The 12,099-nt window shown below is 34.9% G+C and overlaps 1 protein-coding gene across 1 annotated transcript in view; it reads right to left on the reverse strand.

Annotated features, from left to right (window-relative positions):
• su(r) (dihydropyrimidine dehydrogenase su(r)) overlaps positions 1 to 12,099 on the reverse strand; it is a 293,614-nt gene that overhangs the window by 137,955 nt on the left and 143,560 nt on the right. The window contains exons 6-7 of the mRNA XM_081762277.1: positions 5,179 to 5,305; positions 3,841 to 3,991 (exon numbers count right to left, since the gene is read on the reverse strand). Of these exons, the coding sequence (XP_081618403.1) occupies positions 3,841 to 3,991; positions 5,179 to 5,305 (278 nt within the window). The remainder of the gene's footprint in view (positions 1 to 3,840; positions 3,992 to 5,178; positions 5,306 to 12,099) is intronic.

The following is a 12,099-nucleotide window of genomic DNA, read 5'->3' on the forward strand; positions in this document are numbered from 1 at the left end:
AGAACCTATCAAATTAACCTGTTCTGTAATCAAACTCTTCTTCCTTATTCTTCTAGATAGTAAATAATGTCACTGAAAGGTAAAACTTTTGTCGAACACACTTCCAAATTCACTATCCTATATCACTTCTTGTGTTCCAACTTTAACGGTTGGTTCATAATGTAATTTATTCCGTGTCTGATCATTCATTTCATTCCAAACATTTTCATTCATTGATTGAATTCATTCATTCATTGAATTTTTCCTATGGTTCTTTTCAAATCATAACTGTTCAATTTCTTTATTTCTTTGTTCATATAATCTCTTTTATGTTGGCAATTGAATTTTTTTGCTGCGTAAAATGTCTAAGACACCGGTGTTAAAGGATTTTAAATCTGCCCGTATGGAGTCCATCGCCCGATTCTGTGTTTGTAGAGGGCATGCTGATCTTGGTTTGAAGGTCCAGCACACTGACCATTATAAACGGCAGGCTGATCGTAGTGTCTGTAGAAGACATGCTGCTAGTAGTATGAAAGTTGTCGGACAACAAAAGGAGTGTATTTAACTGTGGATCACTCCCAGGACGATACCAACAGCGAACGTCTATAGTAAAATCAAGTGTCTTTGAGCGTAGTAATATATTGTGGCAGCAAGAGGTCGGATGATCATTCCGTTGAATAGCGACTCGCGTTTCATATCTTGTCTGTGGTCCATCGGTCAGCGACACAATTACTCCTGGCACCTGCTCGTCACCAAAAACGTTTTGGGTGGTATTGAGAGATAGAGAGATTGTAGTGGTAAGGTGAGTGGATAGTGGTGGTATTCAGCGATGAGAATAGTTTCTACCTTAGACACAGAGATGGTTCTGTGTGCGTATGCAGACTTGCAAGCAAGAGGAAAAATCGAGCGTGTTCTCATTCGTCATATAGGATCCACATTTCACTTTCTAGTATTTGATAAAAGAGGGGGAAATAAGCCATATATTCGCCCGTCTCTTGTCTTTATTAAGGGAAATATAATTAGTACATCGCGCATCCGTTATGTCGTCAATCTTGTCCTCCAACCTTATCCAGATACTTTCTATAAAGCATCTTTCTACAGCACATCATGCGTCCCCATATCGCCAGTTGAACCCAGCGTGTTCTACCCAGTATACACTTTAAACTCTAGGCTGCTAGGTCTTCCGACCTAAGCTTTATCAAGCACGTTTCGGTCATGATGGCGCCTGTCCACAAGACGGCTCTGAAAACGACGACATAATCCACACAATCTGACCGGCTACGTGTTCGAACATTTGTTACTTCGGGTAGTTACATGTTCTATTAAGACGAGTATTATAACATGTTTACAATGTTCAATTTTGGGAACAATATAATCTATCACCGTCTTCTTGTATACGAACTTTGGGTCAGATCTGTAAATTCCTGTTATGTGGTTGTTCTAATGTACTTCTAATGTCATATATTTTATTTGATCTTTTAATTAAACAAGTCTTAACTCTCTGCAAGAAGTTATATGAAAACGCTTTTGTCATTTGATTAAAAATTCCAAATATTTATTTTTGGCTTATTCTCTTATAGTTTTCTTAAACGCATATTATCTTTCATATATATCATTAAAATTACTTTATCTTATCTCTTGTTACCTTTACAATCTATTGTATGTTTCCCATTTTTGTCGATTTCCCTTCTGAATTTACAGTTCAATTTTATACATTATTTTACATTCTTATATTATTATTTTACATTCTTATATTTTATATTTTACATTCTTCAATGTAACTTTGTTTCCACACTTTTCTTTTCATAGTTTTCCAAAGTTTATATATATCGGTGGTCGGTTAACGACTTTTTGTCACTTGCTTGGACGTTATTATACCTGTCATGAATCGGACCCATCTTTCATAATGGAATATCCGGGATCCCCCATTTCATGTGGGGGACCCCTTGCGTCGCCACTGAACGATTCAGAGTCATGCATTTTTGGATACAACAGGTTACAAATCTAAGATAATAACATGTCGCCTCAGCTGAATGGCTAACAGTTTTAAAGATATTCGCCTCCAAAGTTGATTTTCCCATGGTTTTGGACCGCCATAGCTCTGAAACTATGCAGTTCTGACCACAGATCCATATGAACTTTTTTCCTTATTTTGATCACCTGTTTCAGTTTTAAGGTCTAATTCATTAACACCCTGTATACAACTCATGCTTCTTAACGGTGCTATCTTCACGATACCGTACCATTATTCGAAAAGTTCAAATATTCCCACAATTCAGCACACGATGTTTATCAAACCAACTCAGCATGTCCCAATTCAATGTAGTGCACCTTCACGAACTCGGGAGAACAACCAGAAGCTGACACCTTGTGCCACATGAGTTGACCCCAATTCAGGCCCATATTAGAGTAGATGTGTGCCGATAATTGCTACAAAATCCACGTGATGTGCTATTCCTGAAACAGATTGTCACATGGTACGAAAAGTGAGTAATTTCCCGAAATCCGAATGTGCAGAAACAGTGATTTAGTAAGAGTCAACTTCCAGAACCGGTCGTCTAACAGGGTCGTTTCGAACATAAAGTCAAGCTCTGCGTGTGGTGGAACTACGATGGGGTAATTCATTTTGAGTTTGTTCCCAATAGCTGTAACATCAATGCTGAAATTTATTCCGAACAGTTGGAGCTGATGTATACCAAAACATACCCTGCATTGATGGGCCGAAAGCGCGCCCTGTTGCAACAGGATAACATACCTACACTTGGTTCAAAAAACGCAACAACAAATCAAGGATTTGATAGTATCGTAGTGATACTACACGCAGCATATAGCCTTGACTTTGTTACTTCGGATTACTACCTGTTTCGGTCAATGGCGCAATTCCGGAAATCACGATGCTTCATCAAAAAACAGGAGTGGGAAATTATTGCCTCTAAACGCAAGACGTGATACCATCGTGGAATCAAGGAACTAGCAAGAAGGTGGCTGTAAACAGTCCAACATTGCGGCTATACTTTGAATGTTAACCTGCTTTCATTGTAATGTAATAAATACAGGTATGTTGTGTACCAGAATATTGCAAGACCTATGACTCAGGCTTGTAATAAACAAAACTCTAATAACTGCTAGTTAGTAAACATTTTGTTCAGTTGCTGAAGGCATAGGAAGAAATTGTAGGCGAGATTTTTTTTTTTTAAACTAACTTATACAGTAACAACAGCAGTAACAACAGTAACAACAGTATATACAGTAACAACAGCGCTCAGATACTAAATGGAACAGTCCCTATCGTTACAATGCAATAGATTTACCTCTTTGAAATTTCCATTTTCTATTTAAAGTTTCCTAATATCTTTATTTGATATAATTAAAAATAAATAAAATTTGTTGAAACATATAAATAAGCAACGTTTGGTTTCTGAGGAATAGAACATCTAATAGTTCTAGCAAACTTTTAGGTTAGTTCATTAGAGAATGTTAGAAGATTTTTGAAAAAAGGATGGGATGCGTATAAACTAGTTTAAAAGATCAGCTTTGTTACCTTGATCTTCCTGTAAAGCGTGTTTTTCACATATTTCGAAACTGTCTAAGAAAAACACGTTTTACAGAGTGTTCAAGGTAAGAGGGCTAATGTTTTCAATTAAATGTAAGAAGATATTTATTTTAAACTTGGTGAAGGAATTATGATTATGATTATTATTATTATAAAATTTTCATTGAAAAAAGAAAATGTTTGTTAATAATTGTTCATTTTTCAAAATAGAAATGCAACTAAAAATAATCAACTTATATATGTTAGAAATGTTCTAATGATATTTGTTTTTTAGAGTCAAAGAAAAAGAAAGAAAAATAATTTAATACCTGCTTTACTTCCTTTACTAACTACAGGTAGAAAATCTTTCGATGTGAAGAATCCCATTTCCTGAGTGAGCCCATTAAAGATTGGTATTTTCTTAGGTTCTGGCAAACCAATTCCAAGAAATATTGCTTTGTATCCTTGGTTTCTCAAACGCTAGAAAAAGAAAGCAAGAACCTATTATCTTGATAATTAATATTTATTCTTTCTTCTACTTCTTTCTCTTCACTTTCTGAAACATTGTGCCTTGACACTAATTGAATTCTATTTATGGAATTTATCGAAATATTTACTAACGCATAATAGAAAAATTCACGAAATAATCAATCACATTTGACAGATTTATATATACAAAGTACGTTCAATAATTGTTGCACAGATGGGTATAATATTTTTATTAGTTACAATATAATGATGAAATTTTAAGTGAACATACTTTGATGCTTTGACTTCAAAATGATAATAACTGTTGTTTATTATTGTTCACAGGTAAACCACAATGGACACTGAAGTATACATCAAGACTCGACAACGGTCGGTAATGGAATTACTGTTCAAAACCGGCGACGAATCAGCCACTTCAATTCATGGGAAGTTGCTCCTGATTTATGAGGATCATACATTGGACCACGCTAGTATCCAACGTTGGTTGCAGCGGTTGAAAAAACCTAGACCTTCCCGATCAGGCCAGAAAATTATGACCTTCTTTTTCTGGAATAAGTACGGTGCCATTTTTATAGACTTCTTGCAACATGGCTTCACAATTAACAAGAAGTGTTATAGTTTGTCACTGGATAATGAAAGACGTGGTCTCCAGACCAAGAGACTGGAGTTGCAAGGTAAGGTCATCGAACTCCATCATGACTATGCCAAGCTCTACACAGCCATGATGACACAGTAGAAAATCATGAAAATAGGATGGGAAATCGTCCCTCAGCCTCTCTATAGTCCGGACTTGGCTTCTGATTTATTCCTGTTTGGTCGTCTGAAGGCTCACTTCCGAGGAAAAATATTCAACAGTGCTGTATGAAACAACGGTGTAAAACTCAGCCACCTGAATTTTATCAAAATACATTTAAGGAATTGAAAGAACGTTGGATGAGATGCGTCACAATATATGGAGGCTACATTCAGTGATATGATCTTTTGCCAAAGAATCAAAGTATGTTCACCTGAAATTTCATCATCATATTGCAACTAATAACAATAATGTAATCATCCGTGCAAAACTTATTGAACGCCCCTTGTAAATACAAATTAAAATGAGGTACCAATAATGTAAACAACATTTATGCTAAGAAAAATATTGTAAACTAGATGTCGAAGTTTAACTCTAAGCTTACCTCAATAGTGAGATCATTGGTAGACAATGCTCGGCCCAATTGAATCTTGGCTCCTATGTCTTTAACAAGATCCACTTCAAAGCTGACTACACTATATGGTAACCGGTACTGTGGTATTTCTGAGGAACTAAGTGAGATTTAGAAATAAAATGTATATATTTTAGCATCGATTTATGGCATCTTAAGTGATGTATGAGATTAGTTTTGAACTTCAGTTAAGTCAACAATATGTTATTAAATAAAATTATTTTATTTAATACCAATCACACTTACATTTGCTTAAATTATTGGCAGATAGACAAGTTATTGTTACGGAGGAAAATAAAATGATATTACGGTTGTAGTGCACACTATTAGGTTAGGAGGTGTATAAGCTCTGGGGTGGATAACTAGTATATCGGTTGGTTTCCTTAGGGTATTCTTATTCCATTATACGTTATGACAATTCCAGAAATGATTTCATCACCAAACTACTTACATTTTTATCCATCTTCGTTAATAGCCTATAGTACGTAAGCATTGAGACATCAACTTAAGATTTTACTTTACTTAACTTCTTATTGTATAGCAACGTCAAATAGCATATTACCAGCCACAAAATTCGAATTGATTCAATAAAGAACGTATTAAATAAACAATAAATAAATTATAAGTTCAGTGAATTTCATACAAAATGACCCATATTTAAGGAAAATATAAAGTTAATTCTGCAAGTTCTATACCAATAGCAAAAACTCCAATATTTTTATAATCCTTTATACACCGTAGAGGCCCGAATATTTATGTATGTATTTATGTACATATTTATGCATATATATATATATATATATATATATATATATATATATATATATATATATATATATATATATATATATATATGTGTGTGTGTGTGTGTGTGTGTGTGTATGTTCCAGCATAACTCGAACGCCTGGAGCGACTTTACACATATTACTTACAGTCTGGGAAAGAGAACTGTTGGGGCAAGAACCCCCTAGCACACCAGGGGAAAGTAAAAGGGGGAATAGATATACAAATTATTGAAAACAACCGATATTAGTGTAAAATCCAAAAGTTTTGGGGTCCATGAACTGATTGGTGAGTTCCGATGCCATTTACGGCCAACTTCAACCAGCCAGTGAAGGTTATCCCCCCTAGTACACCTACGCGAGGGAGGGAAGACATATGGAAATGATTTAAAAAAAAGATCGATATTAGTGTCGAATCCGCAGTTTTCGGGCTAGCTGAGATGAACAATGGCACTTCCGATACCATTTAAATCATAATTCAGACCCATTACTACTTCCGAGGGGGAGAATGGTGATACCAAAAAATAATTTTAGGGGTCCATAAAGTTGATTTGGGACAGTTTTGGTGCTCTTTAAGTCCAAGGTCAGCTCATAGTTGGGATAAGACTCCTTGGCACTCCTAGGGGACGGGAGGCATATAGAAATGATCAAAATCGACAGATATTAATGTCAAAACCATAATTTTCGAGGTCGCTTAGATAAATAGTGACGCTTCTGATGCCGTTTAAGTCCACTTTAAGTCCCCATTAGCACTCGTGGGTGAAATGGTGACATGTAAGAATATCGAAAATGACCAATATTAATGTCGAACCATTAAATTTGAGCGCCGCTAAGTTAATTGGTGGCAGTCCTGATGCTGTTTAAGTCCAAGTTAATCTCCCAGTGGGGCAAGACCCTCTTAGCACTCCTTGGTGGGAGGGGAGGGGCAGACAAAAATGATAACAAAATGATCGATATTATTCTCGAATCCATAGTTTTTGGGGTCGCTTAGATAAAGAGTGACAGTCCAGATGCCATTTAAACTCCAGATGACAAGGAAAATAACTGAAAATGACTAACACGAGTGGCGAATCCATAGTTTTTGGGGTCTGTAAGTTGATTAGTGACAGTTTAGATGACCTTTAAGTTCAAACTCAGCCTCCATGAGGAGTAACACCCTCTACATACCTAGGAAAAGTGGAAAGGAATAACATAAAATGGTCTAAAACGACCGATATTATTGTAGAGTCCACAGTTCTTGGGGTCACTGAGATGAATAGCGACACCCGATGCCGTTTAAATTCAAATCCAGTCCCCACTAGTACTATTAGGGGTGAATAGTGACATGAAAAATTCAAAAACTACCAAAATTAGTATCGAATCTATAGTTTTTTTGGGATCCTTAAGTGGATACCATTGAAGTGTACGTTAAAGTCCAAGATCAGCCTCTATCGGTATAGGAGTGAGAAGGGGTTAAAAATAAAATGTTTCAAATGACTGAGATTAGTGTTGAATTCCTAGTTTGGGTCCATCAAGCTATTAGGTTACAATCGCGGTGACATTTAATCTCAAGTTTAGGCATGAACGGGCATGCCAGCTGGATTGGAACTTTAGAGGGGACCAAAGGTGTTTCTCGCACGTCTGTATATATTCGGATGGATGTATACATTCTGTATTCCAGTAAATCCGGAACGTCCGGAGCAGTTTTAATATAACTTGGTAGACACATGACTTAATTAAAAAAATACTGTAGAAACAAGATACCCCAAGTGGGGGAGTTGAAAGAAGTGGCATGTACAAATAATGCATAACAACTAAAATTAGTATGCAATCCAGTTTTCGGGGTCGCTGAAATGAATAGGGACGTGGTCAATGCAGTTTAAGTCCAAGTTTACCTATACCGGTGAGGTGTGTAGGGGAGGTGAAAAATAAAATGTAAAAAATGACCGAAATTTGTCTCAAATTTTTAGTTTTCACCGTCTGGAAAACGTCTAACCCGTTTGAGATTTTTGGAAGATAGTACCCACTTCAAATTGTCTTCTTTATAATCATATCAATTTGATTAAAAGCGTATTTTGTTGGGTAGGACCTTTCAATAGTTATACCAAACGTAGAGTGTATTGTGTACTTTTATCATTACACTTTCATTGAAATAAATACTCTAAAGTGAAAGAGGATTCAAATATTTTCCATAAACCTATTCCTCCTGTGCGAAAATTGGACATTTTAGCTAGTTTATAGTATAAGAACAATTTCGCAAAAAAAAAAAAAAAAAAAAAAAATCGCTCTTATAGTCACAATCTAGTTGTTTACACGTGAAAAACTAAAACAAACAAAAGTTCATTTCACATACCACGAAGGATTGTACCACCTATATCACAGTGCTGCGTCCGTGTTTTGTGTGACTCGTCAAGGTCAGGCGTATATAGGATATAGATAATAGTAATGCGTTATGTCATAGTTGGATTTGATTGACACACAAAAGTTACTATTAATTTACTTTCACTATGATCTCACGAGATATTCAAATCAACCTGAGTAAACCTCCAGAGTATTGGATGAGGAGTGATAACCACCAGAAGAAGAAAGTGCTATAGAGACTGAGATTTAAATCTTAGGAAGAGCTTCAAATTTGTTCCATTTTCCATTATATATTATTTTCAAATTGTGTGTAATATTTTTTCTATTAAAATCCTCTAAAAAAAATAGGGTTGTATTACGATCGATGTGTTTTTGGGCCAATATGGTATTCTGTTCATAAATTATAATAGAAAATTTCTCTCTGCTATGATTAAAGAAAGTTTTAATTTATCGAGTACTATATTTTCACGAATATCAAATAGTTTTGGCCAAGATTTCACTAAAAAGCTGCAGCTTTCTAATTGGTTTATGCTTAATTTTCCAGAACGTATGGCGATAATAGTGATATTCATTATGTTTTATACATTGTCGAGGAAATCTGACGTGGCTAGGCAAGCAGTGAATGGTAAAGTTGACGAATTTACTAGTGAAGAAAACTAAGTACGAGTGAAATTAAATTCTCCTAACTTTGTAGCTAACACTAGACATAATGCAGCGCAAGTGATGTTTCTAATTTAATGTGCTCGATGATAATAAGACAATAGTAGCGAAGAAAGATGAACTAAATTATCGCGATATACTTCTTTCTTCCTCCCTGTCCCTTCAAGCTTTCCCTCAAGATAGGTTTCTGTATTTCATTTGCTTATAATGGAGAAAGCTTTAGGGATTGTATTGGTCACATTAGTATGAACTTGCTCTTCACATCAATTGTTTATTGGGTAATACAGATTGAATTGATTTGGATTATTGACAATTTATGAACTTTATTTATTGTATTCAAGAAGTCTCTTGCTGAAAATGTGACATTTATGCTACATTCTGACAGGTAACATAAATTAATTCTCCGTTGATAGTTATTTGCACTCTTCTAAGTTACCATTCTTCGATCAAACTCAGTCTTTAACTTGGTAGGAAATTAACATATGATATAATATCTGTTGATTAATCTTTGACCTTTTTTTAATATTCTAGGTCCACAGTGAAAATGGCGTTAATTATTAAATAGGAATTAGGTTGTATGAATAAGATTATTCAGCCGTATGTGCTAAAGAGATGCGAATAGTAAATTGCATCACTATCCTTGCCACTCAACAAAAAGTTCAGACGATTTCAGTTTGGAGGTTATCTATGGAGTGATAAAATGAGCCTTCCATTTTACATTTTAAAGTATTAGCACTAAGAGGTAGATAAATCCACCTCATGGTCACGTCATTCACGTACTGACCATCTTAAATAAGTTTCTTTCGGTAGCTTCCGGATGAATTTTCAGATTTTCAGCCAGCAGTCAAAGAGATTTGCTACAATATTTTTTGTGTTTCTGTTTATATGACTCATTTCTGTTGGTAAGCGATAAGATACATGAGTTACAATAGAATACAGGCTGCTTACTTCACTAAGCATATTCATATATACTCGTAGGATGAACATAAGCTGAAAGTTTTGTGAAAGATAGGATGATAATATAAAGCCAGATCATAGTGAGGCGAAAAGCAACAACCCTAACTGGATTGGATTCGCACAAAATTGGATCCAATAGCGAAATTCTGTTTCTGCGGTGATGAGCCTTAGGTTTTTCTAAGCTATGAAGTTAGTAAATTAATTCTAAGTAGGCATTTTAAGCAGCTTGTATATTAGATATATTAGGTATATTAGGTATATTGTATTGGTATTGTATGTATACGTGTATACAGTGGTGCTATTCTAATTCTTTAACATTCGGTTTTCTCTCTCTCTCTCTCTCTCTCTCTATATATATATATATATATATATATATATATATATATATATATATATATATATATATATATATATATATATATATATATATATATATATAAGATAGATAGATAGATAGATAGGGTAAGTTTGGGTGAATCCGGACAGTTGTGATGTTTCTTTCTTTTACTGCTACCCCACTAAACAAAAATATCCAATACTTTGTCATATTATTTAATGATATGTTGGTATGAATGTACAACTGAAATAGTTATCCTGGAATGGCATGTTAAGAAATAAAAAATAATTTTCTGAAAGTTGACAAAATCTTTGATTTACAAATTTGCTATGGTGAATCCGGACAGTAGATTGGCGATTCCGGACACTGAACCTTGAAGGAAGATGTGTACGTGATAGGTACATTTTAGCTTACTATCTTGCTACACTAAAATTCTAATATGATAAGTACAGAACATAAATATAAATACATGATAAATACATAAAAATTACTAACATAGCAATTTCTATACTAATTACTGTTGAAATTGTAAGCTAAATGCACAGTAGTATAACTATCATTATAGCGTTTAATCATTAAACATAGTAATCACAGTTGTTTTCATTAGAATTACATTGTACTACTATTTTTTGCTAGTAACAACTAGATTATTAATAAAATGTATTATATGTGTGCACTGAGATTAGCATTTATTTTTCTTGCGTTAATGACGTCTGCCAGTTTCGTGAACCACAAGTCAAAATTCAGATACATCGTCCATAGATAAAACACAGTTCCTTATCACCTCCCACACATCTTCCATGAAACCAGGTCTTACACACAGTACACAACACTCAGGAACAGTATTTGCTTGATGATGGTGCATGACTATTCTTCCCACAAAATCCACAGTTGTTTTCATCCATATCTTCGATTGAGAAGACATTTTGAAACAAACTGCGTTTCGTGATACTTAATCTTTTAGCAATGCCTGACTTTTGGGACGTGAATTTGCGAGAAACAACAACAGGAAAAAATACGAACTGTTTAACTAAGGACTCGGAAGGCGATTGAGAAGTGTTTGGGGATGAGTCTGATGACACAGAAGAGGAATTGTTTCCAGCTGTTGGCGGATTATGTTCATTCGACAAAACAAGTTCATGTTCCCTAACATGTTGCGGATCAAATGGGAATATACCAAATGATATAGTCATTCAGTAGTGTAGAATTTCTGAGCACTTTATGATTAGTATTTTGTAATTTAGTTGTGTTGGTAGATTCTAATATAATTTTATAGCTTTTTCTGCAGATTCCTCGGACACCATTTATGGCAAAAATGATAGACGCTAGAAATAAGCAATAGATCCTACCTACTATTTCACATTCATAAACTTGAAAAGTGAGAGAGAAGATAGTGTTCTGAATCCTCTTAGTTCATTAATTACATTGTCCGTATTCCCCTTAACGTAATAAACGTGTCCGAATTCACCCTTCCTTGAAAGTCCGGATTCGCCCGTTTTAAACACTGTAAACTTGTGCACGCATTGAGCAGGCGCGCGCAAAATAATAGAATTCTTCCAATATACAACGAGTAAAGTAGGGTCTTCGCTTCGATATATGTCTTACTTAACCATTTGCTGACAACCACTTCTGTGTAAAACCTTAACATATTCCACTTAAAAGTTACATCAGGTCAAAAAACGTGCATGAACTTTCCTGTTTCTTCTTCTTTCCCCCACGGTCGAAACTACGTATAACACTCTTTGCACTTCCTACTAAGCACTGAATTGTAGAAAGGTACGTTGCTTCAAATAGGCTTCACAACAAGTCTCCTACACA

This window comes from Thermobia domestica, chromosome 6 (genome assembly GCF_964235325.1).
Source record: "Thermobia domestica chromosome 6, izTheDome1.hap1.1, whole genome shotgun sequence".
NCBI classification, from domain to species: domain Eukaryota; kingdom Metazoa; phylum Arthropoda; class Insecta; order Zygentoma; family Lepismatidae; genus Thermobia; species Thermobia domestica.